This window comes from Chenopodium quinoa, unplaced genomic scaffold (genome assembly GCF_001683475.1).
Source record: "Chenopodium quinoa cultivar QQ74 unplaced genomic scaffold, ASM168347v1, whole genome shotgun sequence".
Taxonomy (NCBI): Eukaryota; Viridiplantae; Streptophyta; class Magnoliopsida; order Caryophyllales; family Amaranthaceae; genus Chenopodium; species Chenopodium quinoa.
Window position 1 is genome coordinate 1,063,198 of NW_018742558.1, and position 23,340 is coordinate 1,086,537.

The 23,340-nt window shown below is 37.5% G+C and overlaps 2 protein-coding genes across 2 annotated transcripts; both read left to right on the top strand.

The window, feature by feature from the left end:
* Positions 1-5,187: 5,187 nt before the first annotated feature.
* On the top strand, positions 5,188-8,965 carry LOC110720582 (probable pectinesterase/pectinesterase inhibitor 51). Its single transcript, XM_021899624.1, has 3 exons — positions 5,188-5,945; positions 6,499-6,996; positions 8,061-8,965. Exons 1-3 carry the CDS (start codon positions 5,375-5,377, stop codon positions 8,744-8,746), a joined length of 1,755 nt encoding a protein of 584 aa, XP_021755316.1. The 5' UTR covers positions 5,188-5,374; the 3' UTR covers positions 8,747-8,965.
* Positions 8,929-15,642, top strand: LOC110720550 (probable LRR receptor-like serine/threonine-protein kinase At3g47570). The gene is made up of 3 exons (XM_021899587.1): positions 8,929-9,121; positions 12,489-15,131; positions 15,230-15,642. The coding sequence occupies exons 1-3, from the start codon at positions 8,929-8,931 to the stop codon at positions 15,640-15,642; spliced, it is 3,249 nt and encodes a 1,082-aa protein (XP_021755279.1).
* Positions 15,643-23,340: the final 7,698 nt, after the last annotated feature.

The following is a 23,340-nucleotide window of genomic DNA, read 5'->3' on the forward strand; positions in this document are numbered from 1 at the left end:
AATTGAAACGAATCTAATAAGACCCCATTTGACTGTACTTTCCTTAATCTATAATTATTCACATGGCACCCTCGCCATGTCTTTTTTCAACTATATGCATATTTCTAATGAAAAATGTCTATCATGAGATTTGAGCTCACAAGCAAAAAAATATGCATTCGAAGTCTTATCATCTCATCTCGATTAATCATAAGTTTATACTTGGCTCATATATATATATATATATAATTGCAATTCTTACAAAAATCGATTCTATTATTTGCTAATAATGCTCGTCGAGAATGCATACAAGAAAAATTATTAACTATGGTTATAAATTAATATTAGTTTGTTATCTGATCATTTTAATAATAATTATGTATTTATTTTCATTATATTATAAATTATATTTGAAGGATTATAAAATTAGTCAATAACTGTTCCATAAATAATTTATTCAAATGTTTTATGAATTTTTTTTTATAAATGAATCAATAATAATGCATGAACATTTCTATTTAATTACAATTATTCAAAGTAACAACGCGAGATATTGCCCGGACCACACACTAGTTGTGAAGTATTTAATTGAAAGTAAGTGGATTGCATAAATAATGCAAAGGACTATCATCAGTTTTTCATAATTTGATAGTGTCATAGAAAATATTATGTACATTAATTGTAATTTTAATTCGCTTCCTTGATCTCATGTTGAAAGGGAGGGTAACATAGTTGTACATCACCTCACTAAGGCCTTGTTTAGTTCACCTTATTTTTACTTATTTGAAAAAAAAAAGTTTAGATCATATCAGATCAGAAAAAATAAGTTCAGATCAGATCAAAAAATAAGTTCAGATTAGATCAGAGTTTTATGTGTAGTTTTTTATCGCTAAATATCTCTAATTTCATGATGAAAACAATTCTGAAAATCACATATATTAATAAAATACACATTAGACGATTTTAACAAAACCCCACTTGATATATTTTTTCCGTACAGGTTATAGTACATTTAAAGTTAAAGTTTGGTCAAATATGACATTCAGATCAGATCTTACTAGAACAGATCAGATCAGAGCAGATAATTAAGATCAGATAAGTAAATAAAAGGCGAACTAAACAAGGCCTAAGTTAGTGTCTTTTGATGTAGAACAAGTGTGGCTTAATCATTATCCGTCAAAAATTTTCTTATATGCACATTTTGGAACACTTTGCTCCTGCATTAATGAACTAGTTTATTTGTTTCAAGATAATTAACAAGGTCAAACTTAACACACATAAAGATATACTATTACAATTATATTGGGGGGTGTTAAATACCGCCCTCCAAATTTATCAAAATCGCCATCATTTGAAGTAAAATGCCAATCCTGTCCTTACTAAATCCTAACCCATTTTCCTCCATTTTTTCCTCTCCAGAAACACCCCACCACCCATCTTTTTCCACACAACCTTTTTTTGGTTTACCGGGAAGCTCTCGGCGCGTGCAAACTCAGGCAGCAGAGGCGGCGCGACGACCTCAGGAAAAAGAGGTGGCACGACGGCGGCGGCGACGTGTCCTTAGGCAGCAGCAGCGACATAATGGGTGGAAAAAGGTATGTTTTGCGATTTTTCATTTTTTTTTAAAAACTCTGTTGGCTGGTGTAGGAGATGAAAATCGGTTGCCAGTAAATGGTAACAGGCGACCACATCCGGTTGACCGCAGCCGGTAACCGGTTTTCACCTCCGATTACCAGCCATGTAGACACCTAAAAATGTCTCCCCAAAACCAAACCCCTTGACGAATACCTTTCACCGCCATTATTGGTAGAGTTGATTATTTAATCTTTGGAGTGCTTAAATCCATGTTCTATCCAATATATTTCATGAATCAATCCAATTTCTAGCTCATTTCCCTAAACCATAACCCGTTTTCCACTTTTCGTGTCCACATCGCAAAACTGAGAGAAACTGATCTTATGGATATAAAATTTTGATAAAATTATTATTTTTTTTGGATAGGCCTTTAAATAAGATTTCCAACCATATATCATAAGCCCAATTCCGAGCTATAACGAAAAAGATATGAGCAAAACACTAATTAAACTCGGCCTAAAATCGAAATCCTTCCACTAAAATAGCCATATCTTAAAATCTACAAATTATTTTGACTTGATTATAATTTGGTTGGAAATTGGACTTGATAAGCTTTCCAATGATATATTATATGCCTTATTCCGAGTTACAGATCAAAAGTTATGATTATTTTAAAAATGGGTAAAAAAACTGAAATTACCACGCAGCAGCTAAAATGCCGCGACGCGGCAAATGCTGACGTGTCACGGGGCTTATTCCCGTGACACGGTGCCCTTTTTGTGTAATTCTGCGCATTTAATCCACCGTGTCACGGGATTTTGCACCGTGTCACGGTGCCCGTTCCGTGACACGGGGATATTCCGTGTAATTTCCGCGTACTTTTTACACCGTGACACGACATACTGCACTGTGCCACGATGGAAAATGCCGTTTCACGACATTTCTTCCCGTGTCACGGTGCACATCCCGTGACACGGGATTGCTCCGTGTTTTCTCCGCGTAATCCCTAAACGCGTTTTCACTTCCCGTAACTTAATTATTTCCCGCGTCACTCAGTTTTCCCTCGTGTCACGGGACCTTCCCCCGTCTGGCGGTGCCTGGCACCGTGTCACGGTGCTCTTTGCCGTGAAACGGTGTTATTTTTAGGGTTTTTATCTTTTTAGGATTCCGCGTGTTCCCTCTGCTCATTTTCCCTATAAATAGGACCCCCCTTTCTGCAGTTAGGGGCACCAATAATCATCTTCTCTCACCTTACACCAAAAATCATTCTATTCTCCCTTTTTAACCTAATTTCTAGCCTCCTTATTCTTCCATAATAATTCCCCTAAGCGCTCCAAGGAGTCTATACTTAACCCGAGGTTCCGTCCTTAAACCAAGGCGTGAAAGATACAAATAACTGAGGGTTTGGACCAAATCAACTCTACTTTTTATTTAATTTAATTTAATTTTCATTTACTTTATATTTTTTTTATTGAAGTTACTAACAATTTATTCATGATGTAGCAATATAAAGAAGTGCGAAAAGTGAGTAATTGATTCACTTAATTACTCTTATTTTATTTTAATATTGCTAATATCATGATTATGGTTATTATTATTATTACTTGATTTGACTCAAGATATTATTGTTAAATTGCTTCCAATATTAATGTTTATTCTTCTATTATTATGATCACCATGCATATTGCATGTTTAAAGGGAATATGTAATTGAAAATCACGCCTAATAAGATAATTTGGACAATCGGTTTAGATTCCTTTTTAATCTTGTTGTTTAATCAAGTGATCATAAATATTTTAGAATTATATGTTGCATTAATATTCAACCAATTTAGCTTAATAATAGTTTGGAGCAAATTGAATATTTTGTTTGTATGCCTTTGAGATCGCAAGAATCACTTTTCACTATAAGAATCGAGTAGAGGACAATACGGGCGAATGTGACTCCATGACTCACTTCGTACCATCATCCCCGATCCTCTTTTCGTGGTTCCGAACCATATGGAGTTAGTAGTCTCATGGATTATGAATGGGGTGTAACTTTCACGGGTCAATCGTTGTTGCCTATCGTTGTCCCTTTATTCGTGGTTGCCTTAAATGATCCGTGAACGGTTTACAAGTTCCTTAAAAACTTGTTGGCGGCTCCCTACTTTCCTTGTCCCTAATCGTAATGTCAATTCCCACTTCCTATGAGTGCCAAGCATATTCACACATGCTTTAACGTAGGCGCACTTCGAACGACGCCTACAAGCCACCATTTTTTTCGTTTTTTTTTTTAAATTTTTATTTGATTGTATGGTAACAGGAGGCCACAATCGGTTACCGTCCACAGTAACCGGAGGCCAAATCTGGTTATCGTCCACGGTAGCCGGAGGCCAAAATCGGTCACCGTACAATTAGTTTTTAACTCTGGTTGACCGTCATCAGCCAGTTTCTCCAATCAACATTTCAAATTTCAACCATCGGAAGTTGGTGTCCCCGGTTCATTTTCCGTCGAGCCACCATTATCACCATCCATTTTTCCTTGACATTCGCCCTCGTCGTGTCTATCCGGTGTCGAAGGTAGTGGTTGTAATGGTTGTGAATTATTGTTAGAGAAAGAAAATAAGAAAAAATGTAAGTAAGGGTAAAATTGTCCGTTTGCTTGATATGATGGCGGTGGTGATAATTATGGAGGGCGGTATTTAGCATTTCACTTATAATTCAAATGTGTCGAAAACAGAGATAGTAGTTCATTTTAACTTAAAAATTGCAAAATCAAACAGTTACAATTATTTTTATAAAATCGGAAAAATAGCCAAATTGGGATGTAGGATAGCCAAAAAGGTGATGTAAATCAATTTTTTAATAGGCAAAAGAAGCTGCAACTCTGCAAGACGGATCTAACTCATCTAAGCCTAAATGCAGTTATGCTTATGCAGAGAAGGCGCACCCCGATTACATATGATGGCCCCCCATATATTGAATCTACCAATACCATAATCAAACGACAAACAACAAACAAACACTAGGAGGAATTTTAAAGGGAGGAATGTTAGGCATTTAGAAATGCATAACAAAGGGTATTCATGTAATTATGCATATGTACAAACGAATAAATATTCTGATATCATTGGATGATCAAATGGTACTATTGAATATATAGTGAGACTATATGTGCACATAATGGGATTATATATGCATTCAGTTGTACTAAATTTATGCGTAAATAGTACTACTAAGGATTCAATGGTACTATATAAACTTTCAGTGGAACAATAAGCATGTGGTCCCCCATCACGTGATACAATCCGACCAAAAAATAGGTGTGGTCCACTTACATGCCTCTCTCTTCATATCTCTCTCTACCATGTATTTTTATAATATTTTAATGAATGTTATGAATTAGTAAATGCATAACTTTCCTCCATTTCTAGTTCCTCCAAACACTAGCATCACAAATACAAAAATTAATACTCCTACCAGTACTCCCATTATTCCATCTCTTCCCACTCCCGTGATCGCTTACGTCATTCCCGAATTCCCCATTCTCCTTTTCTCTCATCCCGTGACTCTTAACAGTTAAAAAAATAACCCCCCTAACAATTTTCAAACACTCTGTCTTCCACAAACTCCCCCATACTTGTTCACACTCACTCCCCATTAATCCCCACTCAAATCCACCTTTAATTACCAGCCACATTCAAAAATCAATACCTCCTTAATTAAATCTAAATCATATTATATCTAATCTAATCAACCCATTTTTTATTTTCCTATTCATATTCCAATATCACACCCTTCCAAATCTGGCTTATTTCCTCATTTAATTTTATTCATAAATGACAACTCCTTTTACCAGAAATCCTATAAATGCCAACCCATTTCTCAATTCTTACCCCCATTTTAAACCCCACCAAATTAACAACAACAATAATTACAAGAAAATACTCTTTCTCCTTCTTTCAATGGCTTTCTCTCTTTTCTTCCTCCTCTTTCTTTCTCTCTCCTCCCTCTCCTCCGCCCACCGCCACCCCAAGAATCCCCGTGTTCAATTCTCCGACATTCAACCTTCAATCCGCCAGGCTTGCCGGGCGACCCGTTTTCCTGATGCGTGTCAATCCATGTTAGCGGGTCGGGCTTCGAAGGATCCGACCCCGGCTGGGATAATTCAGTTGGCGTTTCAGGTCTCGACCCAGAATCTTAAAACGGGTCAGGCTATGGTCCAGGAGATTCTAGACGCTTCGGCTCATAATCCTAACCGCTCACGTGCCGCCCAAACGTGTCTTGAGGTTTTGGGGAATTCTCAGGCTCGGAGTTCTGCCGCGGAGGATGCTTTGGCACGTGGGAAGCTTAAGGACGCACGTGCATTGGGTAGCGCTGCGCTTTCTTATCAGTATGACTGTTGGTCAGGTAATTCAATTACGTCTCATTATACATTTAACTCTATTAAATTTGTTTAATTCTAAATTGTTAGATTTTTTCCGAGGTACTCGTTTAATGGTTATTAGCGGTTTCAGTAGTTAGTGGTTTTATCATGAATAGTGCACATTTTTTGCTTTTTGTTTACGGAGAACCAGTTTGTCAAATAGGTTGTTTATGAAGATGATAAAATTGTATTTTTCTCAGATTTTTACTCTGTATTTTACATAATAAAAATTTGGTATTGTGAAGTATAAATTGAGGCAAATTTAACAGCATTGCCTGTATTTTGCTAAGTATTTAAATACAGAGTATCAACGAGGTGGTCAAATGAAAACGACTTGGACAGTACAGATTTATAAATGTCGCAACAAATGAAGAAAGTTTTTAACGTTAATAAAATATTGTGGATGATTTACGATTGGATGGTTGGGTGATAGATATGTAATACGAAGTAGTTAGCTGTTTTCAATAAGGTGTTTTATGCGTAAGAAATTATAGTTGATGTTTATGTAACATCTCTGTAACACATGATGTTTTACAGGTCTGAAGTACGTCAATGATTCAGCCGCAGTGAACGGGACGATGTCGTTTTTCGATACCGTCTTGATCACATCAACCAGCAACGCGCTCAGCATGCTGCGTGCGCTGGACGCGCTAGGGCCTGATCTGGCCTCATGGACCCCACCTCGTACTGAGCGGGACGGGTTCTGGGAGCCTGTTGTGTCGGGGTCGGAGTCAGTAACTCTGAAGTTTGGGTCGTTGTCGAGTTCTTTTAAGGAGGCGGATGCAACGGTGTGTGCTGGAGGAGGGTGTAAGTACGAGAAGTTGCAGGACGCGGTGGATGGGGCGCCGGAGAATTTGGATGGAGGGAAGAAGTATGTGATCAAGATAAAGGAAGGTGTTTATGATGAGATAGTGAGGGTGCCTTTTAATAAAAAGAATTTGGTGTTTTTGGGGGATGGCATGGGTAAAACTGTCATTACTGGTTCTTTGAGCACTGGGATACAGGGGATCACCACCTATAATACTGCTACTGTCGGTGAGTTGATTATTCTAGTATTATTATGGGGCTTAAGTTGATGATTTTCTAATTATGCATGCATTGATGTTGGTGTTAGGTTAAAAGGTGTTCTAGACTTTTTAGAGTTCTTGACTTCTTGTCTTCTTTATTTGTTTGTGTGAGAAATTGCATCTAATTTTTATTATGTATAGTAGTTTTGAATCTGTTGATGTTGAATTATGTAATGACTCTTCGTTTAACCTAAAATATATGTATTGGATTTATGACACTCGGATATTGGCACAGCATAACACTTGGACATGTACCCTTGTCCAACACTTTTAGCTGAGTCGAAGTAAACATAGATGGTGACTTAGTAATTATTTGAATTGGGCTGAATAAACTGAGTATTAATTTGAATTTAGTCTCCTATCTGGAAGTTATGGGCATTCATTGAAAGATAATCATGGCTATTTAAGTTATATACTAATTTAGATTTAGGAATCTGTTATGCAATTGTTTGGTAAGTTTCACTTGATTAAGTTATACTACCTTAGATTGGGAAGTGGTACCAAATATTGACGCTGTTAGTGTCGCCATCCTGATGTGGAATGTGATAAATAGTCACTGGCCCAATTCATGATACTCAGTACTAGTGTGTAGTAGCAAGAAAACTTCACATGCCCTGTCTCCTTAAATATCTAACCCGAGTAATGGGTAGCTGGGCTTAACTAGAGTATGTGGCTAGGCAATTAATGTTAATGATCATTGCAGAAGCATTCATATATACTCATTTACAACATTGTAGGTCCATGCATGGGTTGTTTGTTTGCAAATGCTTTTTTCTGAAGCATCAATGATCTAGAGTTAGTGGTTTGTCTTGTATCTGCCTGATGATTATTACAGATCCTTGGTACATATTAAAGGAGATATGTGATGTGAGTTATATTGGAAATCTGACTATTGTGTTTTCCTACTCATTTACTCATATGTAATTATGTGTACTTATTATGCTTTTGTGTCTGTGAAGCTGCAAGAGTAATATGATGTGTTTTTGCAGCCTTTTTCAAATGGGAGCATGAACTGATGTGTTCTTATTGCAGGTGTTCTTGGTGATGGATTCATGGCCAGTGGTCTTACTATTCAAAATACGGCAGGACCAGATGCTCACCAAGCTGTAGCCTTCCGTTCAGACAGTGACTTCTCTTACGTTGAAAACTGTGAATTCCTTGGTAACCAGGACACCATCTATGTCCATTCCCTCCGACAGCTCTTCAAATCATGTCGAATTGAAGGAAATGTCGACTTTATCTTTGGCAATGCAGCTGCCATCTTCCAGGACTGCACCATTCTAGTCCGTCCTCGCCAACTTAAACCTGCGAGTGGTGAGACCAATGCTATATCTGCCCATGGAAGAACAGACCCAGCCCAAACCACAGGGTTTGCCTTTCAGGGTTGCCACATTAATGGAACAGAGGAGTACATGAAACTTTACAACAGTAAGCCTAGCAAGCACAAGAATTACTTAGGGAGGCCATGGAAGATGTATTCTCGGACAGTTTACATCAACAGCAACATGGAAGCTCTCATCACCCCTGCTGGCTGGCTTCCATGGTCTGGAGATTTTGCATTGTCTACTCTCTACTATGGGGAGGTTGGAAATACCGGTCCCGGTGCTGGTTTGTCTAACAGAGTTCCTTGGAGTAGACAAATTCCTGCCGAACACATCTTCACCTTTTCTGTACAGAATTTTCTACAAGGTGATGAATGGATCACAACAGCTTCTTGATTTTGGGGTGCTTTAAAATTGTTATTATTGGAATATATTTGTTGTAGAATAGAGAATGTAATTTCATCTTACCCTCATTGTTTGAAGGATGAAAATATCACAGATTTTGGTTAGACTAGTCCTTTAGCTTGCGGCATTACTCTAGAGTCTAAGTATCTCTGCCTGTGTACATATATTTTACAATGGGAAAAGAAATAAGAAAAAAATTTATACCACCTCAGTCAGTTGTAGATCATCTCAAAGATATTGATGGCAGAAATATAAAAGATCTGATATGCTTGGTGGTTTTGGGCTATTCTAGAACTGCACTGTGTATGGATTTTTTCCGGCTGCAGAACTTCTATATTTATCGTATGGTAAAGGATACTGGTGAAGGTATGGCAACTGTTCTTTCTAGTTATTCCGTATATGTTTTTTTCTTTTTGGTTTTTGAAAAGTGAGATATTATCTACTTCCTCTGTTCTTTTTTACTTGACTTGTTTTTTTTATCACGCTTACCAATGCAAAACTTTAACGATCAATAACTTAAACTCCCCATAAGTAAAAATTATAAAAGTTATATATTATGATAGTACTTATTGAGACGAATCCAAAAAGATCATACGTGAATATATTTTTCCTTGCATATTATTCACAAAAGACGATCAAAGGAGGGGTGGTGAATAGTGTAAAAGTCAAAGCGGGTCAAGTAATAAAGAACGGAGGAAGTAGGATACTAGTAGGAATTCAAAGTGAAATTAGTGAAATGCAGGTTTTGCTTCATTATGAGTCCAATGACTTTTTGGTACTGCCTACTCAACAAATTGTTTTTATGTCATTCATGTCCTTGCTTCACCTTGCACTGCTATCTAAAGTTGAGAATTGAAAAGCAAATGATGTAAGCTGGCTAGATAAAAGTCTAAGTGCTTAAAACGTGCCCTTATTTATACAAATTAGAGTTATAAGTTTGTTCTTTCAATTCCACAATTTGTTGAGAAGTTTGAACCTATGTTACAAGCTTCAGTATGACCACAATTGACACCTTTACACACGAATGGTGATCAAGGTGACACGGCTAAATGAACGTGAAAAACTGTGATTGTTACTGATGTGCTATTGATTTGTGAGGAATTCACTAGAGTGATTTTTTTAGTCATTTAGGTCAGTTACGACCTATTTGATTGTTGTACTATAGCTGTCAAAGTTTGTAACACACAATTATATGTTATACTATATCAGACTAGGTGCTGACTATGAGTCTGCCTCTTTCATACATAATGATTTAATGAAGCAAATATTTATGATTTGCATAGTCACAATAGCTTCTTATAGAGAGAGATTCAAGATCTCTCGCAAATAAAAATGGTAGCAGGCAATTTTTCGCATTTTGAAATTTTAATATGATGAAGGAAGGGAGTATCATGATTGGGGCGAATCGATTGTTCACTCTGTTAGCACTGCTACTACTTTCTGGTTGAGCTTTAATGCTTATAGCTCGCTGATCTTCTTAGCTCAAAGAGATGTCTAAGGAATGGAAATATGTACTCCATATAATTTAAAGCAAAAACAAAGGAAAAGACAATATATTAGACCGTTTTTGGCCTAAATGACCAAAAGATTTTAAGACCTTAGAGGAATAGAGGAGGGAGAGATGAGAGGGGATCAGAAGGGAGGAGAGAAAGGACACAGCCTATGTAATATAGCAACAATTACTTCAAAGAAGAGAGAATCTTTTTAATTATAGTTTGTTTGGCTAATCTTTAGAAATCCATGGGAATTTGCAAATGGAATGGTTGTTTGGTTGACGATAACAACAACAAAGCCTTAGTCCTAAAATGATTTGAGGCCGGCTAACCTAAATCGTCGTAAAGAATTATACGATTTAAAGAAATGGACATAACAAAACCATTATTTAAGGGAACTTTTGGTTCGCAAACAACTATGGGTTTGGAATTAGGAATGAGATTAAGGGGGTATTGAGTTGGAAACTTAATACTTAATAGTTAATAACATGTATTTGGTTCAATTTTGGAATGAAATCTCCCACTATTTCCTCTAATTATTTAATACCTAAGGGAATGGAATAGGCTAAACTCTCCTCCCTAAGGTTTCTAAATCCCATACTTCATGGAGTCATGGATTTGAGGTACGGGTTTAAAAATCTTACATTTGACAACCAAACATATGTTATGGGTTTTAGTCATTCTAAATCCATACATCATACCTATATTCCGTGGACCAAACGCCCCCTATAAGAGTTTGGAAAAAGAGTAAGTAAAGTGAGTAAATGAAAGAGCAAAAAAATTGAAAATAGAAGAAATACAAAATCATGGATTCACAAAAACATGAGAAATAAATTTATCTTATCCTCCTTAATCAATCAAAATTCATAAACAATAATTCCTAATAAGGGTCTGTTCACATTTACTGAGCTGAACTAAACTGAACTAGCTGAGCTAAAATGAATATTTTATGAGAAAGGGAAAATAGGAGCTGAAGTGATCTGATTGGAGCTGAAGTGAACTGAACCGAACTGAAATTAAGTAAATGTGAACATACCCTAAATCTAACATTTCTTTACATAGGTATAAAGTTGATAATAACTTCCAATACTAAATTATAAAATCATAAATTAAACTTGTTTAGGAAACAACTAAGAAAGTATTTATATTATTGAAAAAAAAAGACTTGGGATTATTTCTTCGTTCTATCGCGATCTTCATTTTCTCCTTCGTGATTTTTACTCTCAGTAAATAATCTTCATTTTTCCATCGTAATCTTCACTTTTTCTTTTGTAATCTTTACTTTCTTCAATGTGATCTTCATTTTCTCTATTGTGATCTTTGCTTTGTCCAGTTAAACTATAAATTATTACAGTAGAATTTTATAGTGATAATCATGTACAAAGACTTGGACTCAGAACAATTCATTTACTATAACCTTTATTCAACGTTCTGTACCAAGTTATTTAATATAAGCCTGCTATGACTTTCAGATTTTCCACATCCCCTCTTTCAAATTATCTTATCATAGATTCTTAAAGATTTACTTATTGCTACTGTATTAAAACAAAATAATAATTTTGTCAAATACTGTATTAAATTTTTTGAAACCAAATACTGTATTAAAATATCCCGTCATGATGTACACAAATCATATTGTGATTTATTGATTACAATAGCAAATATCAAAGATACTTATGAAGAACAGATTAATAATAATGTGGACTTGGTGATATAATATTCTAGGCATGAATTCACACTTGACTGAAGCAATATCTGAACTAATGGCTTATAAGATTTTCTTTTGTAATTGTTGTTGTAAAATGTACATACAAATAAGGGAGGTGGATTCGAACCTACAACCTATCATACATTGACCTCCATTCTTAGTCTTTATCATTAACCAAAACCCCATTGATATGTCATAGAGGCATACTAATTGGAAATTAATATCTAGTTGTAGTTGTTAAAAACAATAAGTCTCAAGAGACACAAATAATAGCTTAATCTTCCTTTATTAACGATTAAATTCATACATCATAACTTATAGATCATACCGTGTAAATACTCTAAAATTCTAACGTGTGCACCGTGTACACATGCCTATAAATAGCTCATCAGAGTCATATACTCATACGGAGTAGCAAGTAGCAATAATATTCATTAGTTATTAGACATTTACGACTATAAACCAATGTCAAAAATAATGCCTCTCTTCACCATCTTTCGCTTGTTGTATGTTCTAAACACAATTGTCTTAGGTATCCCAACAACTCCGATCTCTGATTCCTTCACTAAAGGGAATGAGACCGATCATGTTGCATTGTTAGCCATCAAAGCTAAGATAACCTCAGATCCTCATAGAGTGCTGAGTTCTTGGAATGAGTCTACCAATTTTTGCCTGTGGGAAGGTGTCACATGTGGCCGTCGCCACAAAAGAGTGACAGTACTGAATCTAACTGAGAAAGAATTGGTAGGGAGTCTATCGCCTTTTGTAGGAAACCTGAGTTTTCTACATGCTCTTATACTGACAAACAACACTTTCAGCGGCCATATTCCTCCTGAAGTTGGTCGTCTTTCTAGGCTGCAAACTCTTAACCTGTATCACAATTCATTCGAACAAAAAATCCCAGCAAACATCTCTCGTTGCATGCAGCTTAAAAATCTTGAGTTGGGTTACAACAAACTCACTGGAGATATTCCTTCCCAACTTTCCTTGTTGTCCAAACTAGAAGTCCTCGGACTTGACTGCAACAACTTAACAGGTGATAACCTTTCTCCTTTATCAAATTTAACTTCGTTAACAGCATTGTACCTGTCTGGACGATCAGATACAGAGGGACCTTCTGGTTTTCGAGGAAGAATCCCAAATTTTATAGGAAAGTTCAAAGACCTCCAAGTTCTTGCACTTGGAGGTAACAGCTTTTCTGGTGAGATTCCTCCTTCTTTATACGATCTCTCAAAGATCCAAAAACTCTCTTTAAATTTTAATCAATTAACTGGGAGTCTTCCATCTAATCTTGGCTTCTACTTCCCACAACTTCGATGGTTTCAAATCGGAGATAACCAACTCTCAGGAGCTATTCCTATCTCATTGTCTAACCTTTCCAACCTCGAATATCTTAGTCTTGTTTGTAATGATTTTACTGGAAAATTCATGCTGGATGAAAGAAATATGAAGAACCTGTCACAGGTACTTCTATATGATGCCATCCATGGAAGAGGAGAAGCTGACGATCTCAGTTTCATAGACAATCTAGTGAACTGTAGTCGGTTTGAAATCTTGTTGTCTTCAGGAAATTACTTTGGCGGGATGCTTCCTCTGTCTGTAGCCAATCAATCTACCAAACTCCGATGGCTAGATCTTAGTAGCAATCAGTTGTCAGGAAACATTCCTTTGGGGATGAGTAGTCTTTTGAACCTACAATACCTTCATCTAAATGATAATCGATTCACTGGAACTATTCCGGCTGACATTGGTAAGATGACTAGGTTGCAAGAAACAATTTTCTCAAACAATCAGCTCTTTGGTAGTATTCCCTTGTCCCTAGGAAATTTATCCTTGTTGAGTAAATTGGATTTGTCGAACAACAAATTTCAAGGGACGGTACCTGCTACTCTTGGTAATTGCAACAGTTTACTATACCTCTATCTCAGCCATAATAATCTAGTTGGAAATGTACCTTACCAGCTTTTCCAAGCTTCAGAGTTACTTCACCTCTTTCTTGACCATAATCACCTGCAAGGCTCTCTGCCTTCAGAGATTGGTGGCTTAAAGAATCTAGTAACTGTGAATTTGTCGAATAACAATTTTTCCGGTACTATTCCAACTAGTCTTTCTGAATGTGTTGCTCTTACAAATTTGTCTTTGAAAGGTAACTCATTTTCAGGATTCATCCCTCCATCTTTTAGCCATTTGGAAGGTCTTCATATTGTCGATCTCTCATCTAACAAGTTGGCTGGACAAGTGCCAGAATACTTCTTCAATTTCTCCTCCATGGTTTTGCTGAATTTGTCTTTCAATAACCTTGAGGGCGGAGTTCCAACCAAAGGAGTTTTTGCTAATCTTAGTGCAATATCAATTGTTGGTAATCCAAAGCTTTGTGGAGGGATTCCACAGCTCAAATTACCAAGCTGCCCTACATTGAAGGGAAAAAGGAAGCCTCCTGCAGTTGTCATCGTTGCAGTCTCCATTGTAGCATGTGTGTTTGTAGGGGTAGCTATTGTGACATCGCTTTATCTGATTTGTACAAAACGTCGAAGCAAAGCTTCAGTTTCAGGGCTCTTGTTCAAGGAACCATTCATAAAAGTGTCATATGACATGCTTCTCAAAGCCACTGATGGTTTTTCTACTGAGAACATGATTGGTTCAGGTAGTTTTGGTGCTGTTTACAAAGGAACCCTTCTTGAGGGAGTAAAAAAGGTTGTTGCTATCAAAGTGATTAACAATCAGCGTCGAGGAGCCTGTAAGAGCTTTGTAGCAGAATGTGAGGCCTTGAGAATTATCCGCCATAGGAATCTTGTGGGAGTCATCACTGCGTGCTCTAGCATTGGCTTTCAGGGAAATGTCTTCAAAGCTTTGGTCTACGAACTTATGTCAAACGGGAGCCTTGAGAGATGGTTACACTCAAATCCAGAAGAAGATGTTCAGTATCAGAATCTGACCCTTCAACAAAGGTTAAATATTGCCATAGATTTAGCACATGCCCTAGACTACATCCACAACGGCATTGGTACTTCTATCATCCATTGCGATCTGAAGCCCTCCAATATTTTGCTTGACGATGACATGACTTCCCATGTTGGAGATTTTGGGTTGGTAAAGCTTATTCCAGAAATATCTGAGCAACTCTATAATAGTAGCTCTGTAGGAGTTAGAGGAACTGTTGGCTATACTGCTCCAGGTAAATTTGCACCACCTTATCTCAAATTAATATTTAAAAAAGTTTATTCTGCATCTAATAGTGATAACTTTGTAATGATTGATGATATGTGGTATTAGAGTACGGCCTTGGATCTTCAGTGTCTGCAGCAGGTGATCTGTACAGTTACGGAATCATTTTGCTAGAGATGATGACCGGAAAGAAGCCCACTGATTTGATATTCGAAGGAGATATGAGCCTGCACAAGTTTGCAGAGTTAGGTTTGGCTGATCATTTGTTGGAGATCATAGATCCTAAGCTTAAGTTTGATGATGTTGAAGAAAGAAACATGGACTTGTATGATAGAAGGCCAGGCGGCATTACTAAATGTGTTTTCGACTGCATAGCAACAATGATCATGATTGGGGTGAAATGTTCCTCTGAATTGCCACAAGATCGAATGGACATTAAAGATGTTATCGGTCAGCTGCATTCTCAAAGAGACCACATACTCCTCTGTGGGAGGCGGCATAGATGCCAGCTTATACTTTGAGGTACTTACTTGAGCATCTCAGCTATGATTACTAGATTTTACGAATTTTAAACCAATACAAGTATATATATGAAGTACATCCTTGTCTTGTTTTGGTAAAGTACCAAACCGTCACTAGTAGAAAAAACATTATGGGAAGCGGTTCAAACCCCCTAATGGGAAGCGGTTCTGAACCGCATGGGTTTAAGGGGCTTGCCAATTGCCATGTAAATGGCAAGCGGTTCAGAACCGCTTCCCATTTGGGGGGAAGGCAAGCGGTTTGGCGCCAAAACCGCTTGCCATTTGTAATTTTTTTTTATTTATTTTTTTTTATTTTTATATATATAACAATTAATAATAATAATATTATTAGTGACCTGTTTTGATATGCACATTAATCTGTAATTTTAAAAATTATTATTATTATTAATATTATTATTAATTAATATTAGTAATTAATAATTAATTAAAAATATTACAAATTTTGGAATAATAATAATTCAATAACAATAAAATGCATAATAATAATAACATATATAAAACTCATAAATAATATATAGTACTAATTACAAATAAGTAATATAATGTACATATGGATTTAATAAAAATAAAAAAGATATAGTAACTAAATATTAATTGTTCATAAAAAAAAAAAACTCAATCTCATTCATTATCTAACTAACACATATATATTATATATTCTACCTAGATGCCATCAAATGTCACAAAAAAGCCCACATGTCGCGAATTTCATCAACTTCTTCCTTTGTCAAAGGGCCTTCCCTTTGAATCTTATAAACCTTTGGAAAGAAAAAAATACCAAACATTAACATCATTCATATATTACATAAAATTCAAACTAATAATTAAAAAATAATAATGTATATATGTTAAATATTTCAAACATCATTCTAACTTGCCCGATTTAGCATTCTACTAAGTTTTAGGACGACTTTTACCCAAAATCGCCTATTTCACTACTACTTTGCCCGATTTCTACATTTCTTATCTAATGAGCTATTTCTTTATCATAACATGTCAATTATAACTAGTGTTAGGTGTCTAATGTTTGAAATCATAGCAAGTTAGCATTCTACTAAGTTTTAGGACGGCTTTTACCAAAAATCGCCTATTTGACTTCTAACTTGCCCGATTTCTACATTTCTTATCTAATGAACTATTTCTTTATCATAACATGTCAATTATAACTAGTCTTAGGTTTCTTTTGTTTTAAATCATAGCAAAAGATCATTTTACTCAGTTTTAGGACGGCTTTTACCCAAAATCGCCTATTCCACTTCTACTTGCCCATTTTTTACATTTTTTTCCGTTTGAAATTTTTTTTCTCAAACCATGCCCATAATACCTAGTATTAGGCATGTAATTTATGATATCACATCAAATGAGCACCCAACTAAGTTTTAGTACGATTTTTAACAAAAATCGACGTAAGTGACTTATTTAGCTTATACACTAACAAGTACGCAAAAATTACACAAAATAACATGAGGTGCCATGAATAGGCCAATAAATTACTCCCCGGGCTGCTGGCTTTTGGAGCGGCTCGGTTTCTTGAACGACTGCTGCAAGGCAGCTGCCTGGTGGCTGCTGCAGCGGCCTGTGCAGCTGCCTAGGTTGCTGCTGCTGCTGCCTAGGCTGCTGCAGTTTCCTGGTGGCTGCTTGCAGCTGCCTGGCATAACCCGAGGCTGTTGCCTCGGGTGCTGTAGTTGCCTCGGGTGCTCACTTTCCCATTTTCTGCATTTTGTATCAAATGACCTAATTTGTCCTTAGAGCAGACCCATATTAACTAGTCTTGGGTGTCTAAGGTCTGTAATCGCATCAGAAGAAGGTTTTACTAAGTATTTGGACGACTTATACCCAAAATCGCCTATTGGACTTCTACTTTGCCCGATTTCTACATTTATTATCTAATGAGCTATTTCTCTATCATAACATCTCAATTACAACTAGTCTTAGGTGTCTAATGTTTGAAATCATAGCAAATTAGCATTCTACTAAGTTTTAGGACGGCTTTTACCCGAAATCGCCTATTTCACTACTACTTTGCCCGATTTCTACATTTCTTATCTAATGAGCTATTTCTTTATCATAACATGTCAATTGGTGTCTAATGTTTGAAATCATAGCAAATTAGCATTCTACTAAGTTTTAGGACGGCTTTTACCCAAAATCGCCTATTTCACTACTACTTTGCCCGATTTCTACATTTCTTATCTAATGAGCTATTTCTTTATCATAACATGTCAATTATAACTAGTCTTAGGTGTCTAATGTTTGAAATCATAGCAAATTAGCATTCTACTAAGTTTTAGGACGACTTTTACCCAAAATCGCCTATTTTACTACTACTTTGCCCGATTTCTACATTTCTTATCTAATGATCTATTTCTTTATCATAACATGTCAATTACAACTAGTCTTAGGCGTCTAATGTTTGGAATCATAGCAAATTATCATTCTACTTAGTTTTAGGACGACTTTTACCCGAAATCGAACTGAAAAAAAGTAAAAACAAGTACCTCCTCAATGTGTTGGGCTTCAGTGCACCTATTGACTATGTCATGCATAAATCTCATCACGTACAGGGCACAGTCAATGCTGTTGTCTTGTTGCGCACACTAACATGACACAAAGTTAAAATAGTCATGCATTGCCATAACTCAAGGCAATTTATTAAATAAATCAATATATCAAGGCTTTACCTTCGAATATTTCCACGTGGGACCCGCAACCGAACGACAATTCAACTTCTTCATAACACTTCAAAAAAATAAAAAACAAACAATTTAGGAACATAGCCACTCAATCACTTAGGTGATGATACAAAACAATATATAGGAAGCGGTATGTACCTATTCAATAGGTTATTCACTAGCAACTTCCTTGGTGGCCATATACGAGCCGAGTCAAAGTAGTAGATTGTGTTATTGGAAACACAAATCACCATAAGGCTCCAATGTAGACTACATATATATTAAAGCAAATATCAATCCATCAATTGTTATGCGTCAACATCTATGCTTAACAAACAAATTAAGAGTGACATATTTAAACTTACTCCTCAAAGCAAGGGGCTAATATGAACTTGTTTCCCGCATGCATTGATTCTCTAATACCCCGCTCAAGGTAATCTATCACATCACGAGGGTTATGAAAGCATTTGGTTACGGAGGTCTGCTCGGGGCATAACCACCCAACTGCTGCTTCACCATCGGGTTTACTAGCAAGGAGCTCCTGTAGTGACCTTAAAGAAAGTAATGTGTGCAAGTAATTACTAGTTGCATTGTTTTGGTACAAAAATATCAAAAATACAATATGTTTAGAAATAGTCTCGTTAATTTACCTCATGAAAGTTTGAATGATGAAAATGTTAAGCATGAAACCGGTTAGAAATTCCGTCACATCCTCTCTAGAAATGTATGCGATCCCATCCTCATCATAGTGGAACAATGCCTTAGGCAAGTTCACTTGAATATGTGTACCCGTAGGCAACTCACTAACACGGTTGTGAAGAAAAGTACATGCTTTCGAAAGCGACCTAAGGACATTGGCTTCTACCAGTGGAGTACATGAAGCTCTCGAACTCTTCTTCGACACTTGTCCTTGTTCCATCTTCGGAGGACCTTCTTCCTTGGATTTTGGCTTCTCCACCTTCTTCCTTTTAGTAGACTGAATTTCCATATTAATCTAGTAGCATAAAAGAACATGGTCATTGCACAAAGCACATGTTAATCTAGTTACATACAAGTAGTTACATACAAGTAGTGTTTACTTACCCCTCCTACCAACCTCAACCGATCACGTGGCCATTGCACAAAGCTCCCGGTCGCGTCACACAGCTTAAAAAAATCATATTCCTCTCTAGGCACCGGTAGTGGTAAGTCCTCAAACCCAGCAACTATAGAATCGATCCCGACCGAGATGTAATGGGTGCTAGTATTAGACTTAAAATGGACATTTTCGAAAGGTTGTGCACTACCATATCCCACCAACTGCAACTGTCCACCGGTGTTTTCCCCGGGGTGAAGAAGCTCACAAGGCGTCTCTTCCTACATATTTGATTAGGAGTTAGGACATAAGTTATGAAATAACAAACGAAAGCCTAACATAAGAAAAGCTGATTACGTAGTGAAGTTCACCTTAACATCTGGGAAAGGTTCAGGCATCGGATTTTCTCTCTTCAGTGACTCTGCATCCATAGGACTAAGATCCTGCAAAAGTAAAATAATTAAACATGCAAACGACCTCATTAGACGAACTTCATATGACGTAATTCGTCCTTGTACTAAAATTACCTCTCTCTCAACTACTGGATCGTTCTCGGGGCCTCTTGGGTGACTACATGAGTTTACTGGGGTACTCGAGGGAAATGGCAAAGGCGTCAAGTTCATGTGCTTCAGAATGGCATTGAATTGACTTTGCATCTGTTCTTGCAGCTCCGCGCGTATCTCCGCCTTAATTGATTCCTTTTCCTTCCCATCAATCCGATGTGGCGAATTAACACTTGATATGCTTTTTGCTGATTTGGTGTATTCTGAACCCATCACCTTCTCCCACCCTAGTTGTTTCCCGCCAAAACCAATTACTCGCCCAGGGTGGTATGGTTTTCCCAAAGCTAAGGTGAAAGGATCATGTTCGATGCTTGGAGTCAGCTTGCCTTCAATCACTTCCGAAGTATGCTCGAGCTTTAACAACACAAACATTTATCAGATCTAAGTACAATGTACTTGACAAGGAAATATAATTAATAAGTAGAAAAATTTGCTTACAAGTGCATCTGCTACTACTTTCTTATTTGGTTGCATGACATACTTGCCGGTTTTCTTGTCCATCCCATGCATAGCACACCACCAGCCAATTGCACGATTAACCAAAGTTCTGACCGTGGAAGAAAGTGGTTTATCAGTTGATGACATTATGGATTTGGGGTATAGACCCGCTTTGACCCACTTTGGTCTTGACTCCGCAAAGGTCTTACAACCCAAATGATGGCTATACAATTTCTTTCCGGCATTGATTCTAGCTTGTTCGCTTTTTTCCTACACATTCAGAAATATATGTTAGCATCAGTCATTGTAAGAAACTAAATATGAGTAGCCGACTCTATTGATAAATAAAAACATACAAGTGCGGTCCTAGTGGAAGATTTTTCCACAAACTTCTCCCAATCCTCCACCGTTATTTGTGGATATAAATCCCACGGTTTCTTATCAGGTTTCTCTTCTTCTCCATCTGCAGGCACATTTTTCTTTGGTCTTCTCTTTCTTCTCTTATGGATCCATCTCGTCCTCAAGTAACTCTTGAAGTTTTTGAATCTCTCTTGTACAAAAGCTTCAAAGACTTTTCTCTTGGCCGGCTCATCAGGAATATGGAACATACTCTGTAATTGGCGCAAACATCCACGTTAGGCAAGAGAAAAAAAAATAAAAAAAAGGGAAAAAAAAACCCGGGAATCGAGGCAGGCAGCAGCCGAGACAGCTGCATCAGCCCAGGCTACTGCCTAGGCAGCTGCAGCAACCCAGGTAGCAGCAGCAGCCCAGGCAGCTGCAGCAGCCAGGCAACTGCAACACCCCAGGCAGCTGCAACACCCAGGCAGCAGCCCAGGCAGCTGTAGCACCCAGGCAGCAGCCAGGCTACTGCCCAGGCAGCTGCAGCACCCAGACATCAGCTCAGGCAGCTGCAGCACCCAGGCTACTGCCAGGCAGCTGCAACACCCAGGTAGAAGCCTCGGGCAGCGGCCGGCTGCAGCCCTCGGGTTAGGCTTGGGGGTTGTTTTTGCAATTTTTTTTTTATATTTTTTTTTGCCAACATATATATGAATTTAAAATAAAAGTGTGATTGAAAGAAATACTTACCATAGTATCGTCCCAAAATGTTTGAAGCAACCCGTGAGGTATATCGGCAAACTCAAGTGTGATTGGTATTTTACGAGTTAAAATGCCAACTTGACTAGAAAATTTGTCGCGCCATTGGCCAGTAGGTTGACCTAACTCATCAAACTCAAGCACCATAGGAACGCCGGGTTTCTTTAAAGCTTTAGTTGCACCCCTACTCCTTCTGTTCACCGGTGGCTTTACCCCTCTTCCACCACCGGTTGTTTTCACTTGGATTTGCATTTGAGTTTCACAATGTGAATCACCTACAACTTCGGCAACCACATTATCATTAATAGGTGGGGCAGTTTCAGCTATACGCTCAAATTCATCAAGCTTATGTTGAAACTCGTCATAATCTTGGTCTTCCGGTTCCCCCATATCCGTCTCCTTATTAACATCATACAACTCGTCACCATCATCATCATCCATATCCTCATCAGAATGAAGGTTCTCATCAGGATCCATAATATGTGCACACCTACAGTAAACAAGCAAAGCATGTTGTTAGTCATCAGTAATGGCAATCAAATCTGAGGCACGAAGAAAGACAAACACTTACCCAACTTCTTTGGTTTCATAACAAATTCAAATATAATCCTCTAAACAATTCATATATTTAGTTCATATTACATGCTTATACGTTGAAAATGCAAAAATATAAAACACTTCCCGAAATAAACAAGGTTGTTGGAGCATAAGATATTTAGTAAATAAAGCATGCATTAATAAAAGTACCTCATTCGTGTATTCCCTCATTGTGGTCAGATCGAATATAAGTAGCATCATCATCTACATCAGTTGCTACATCAAGTGTAAGAGCAGTGAAAGGGGGAGAATAATCAAATGCATCATATTCTTCCTCGTCCTCAACCTCTCCAACCCCTAAAATTCTGCTTTTGCCAGCCAGGACGATGGACCATCTTGGATCGGACGGGTCAGTTACATAGAACACTTGCTTAGCCTGAGATGCAAGAATGAATGGTTCAAGACTATCCCGCAAGTGGCCAAGATCTACAAGAGTGAAGTCATCACTTCTCACGTTGCGCCTATTATTATCGACCCATTTACACTTGAATAGACCAACCTTGAAGTCACGGTAATCTAGTTCCCATATTTCCTGAATTCGTCCATAGTATGATAATAGTGCGTCAACTGGTGATGTATCCTTTGCACTTGCAAACTCTCTTGATGAAGGCACAAGAGTGACACCACTATTTTGAGTCGATGAGGATTTCTGATCCCGACTTTCAGTCCAAAATGTGTACCCATTTATATCATATCCCTCGAATGAATGAACATCTTCCTTTGGATCATAAGCTAGCCACTTTATTGTATCAGACACAGTCTCATCCAATTGACGCATCACACGATCAGTGAACAACTTCACAAACATCTTATTATGCAACTGCATTAGTGCTCTTTCCCCTTTTGATGTATATTCAACACGCAAACTATCCATGTGCTCTTCTAAATATGGGTGAACCTCCGCAATATGATGAAGCACAAATAGGTGAGCTTGCATGATTTGATCTCGAGCAGCCCAGATCCTTTTTGACCCGATTGTTCCATGACCATCAAGTCTCCCTTCATGTAGAGAAGTGGGAAGCCCAATAGGTTCGGCAACGGCGACATACTCTGCCACGAAATTCCCAATCTCCTCGGACACAATTCCTTGTATCATACTGCCTTCCGGATGGGCTGGATTTCTTACTTTATCTTGCAGTGAACCCATGTGTCGTTCAAAAGGGTAGCACCACCTCATAAATACTGGACCGCACAAATTAATCTCACGAACCAAATGCAGAATCAAATGCACCATTAT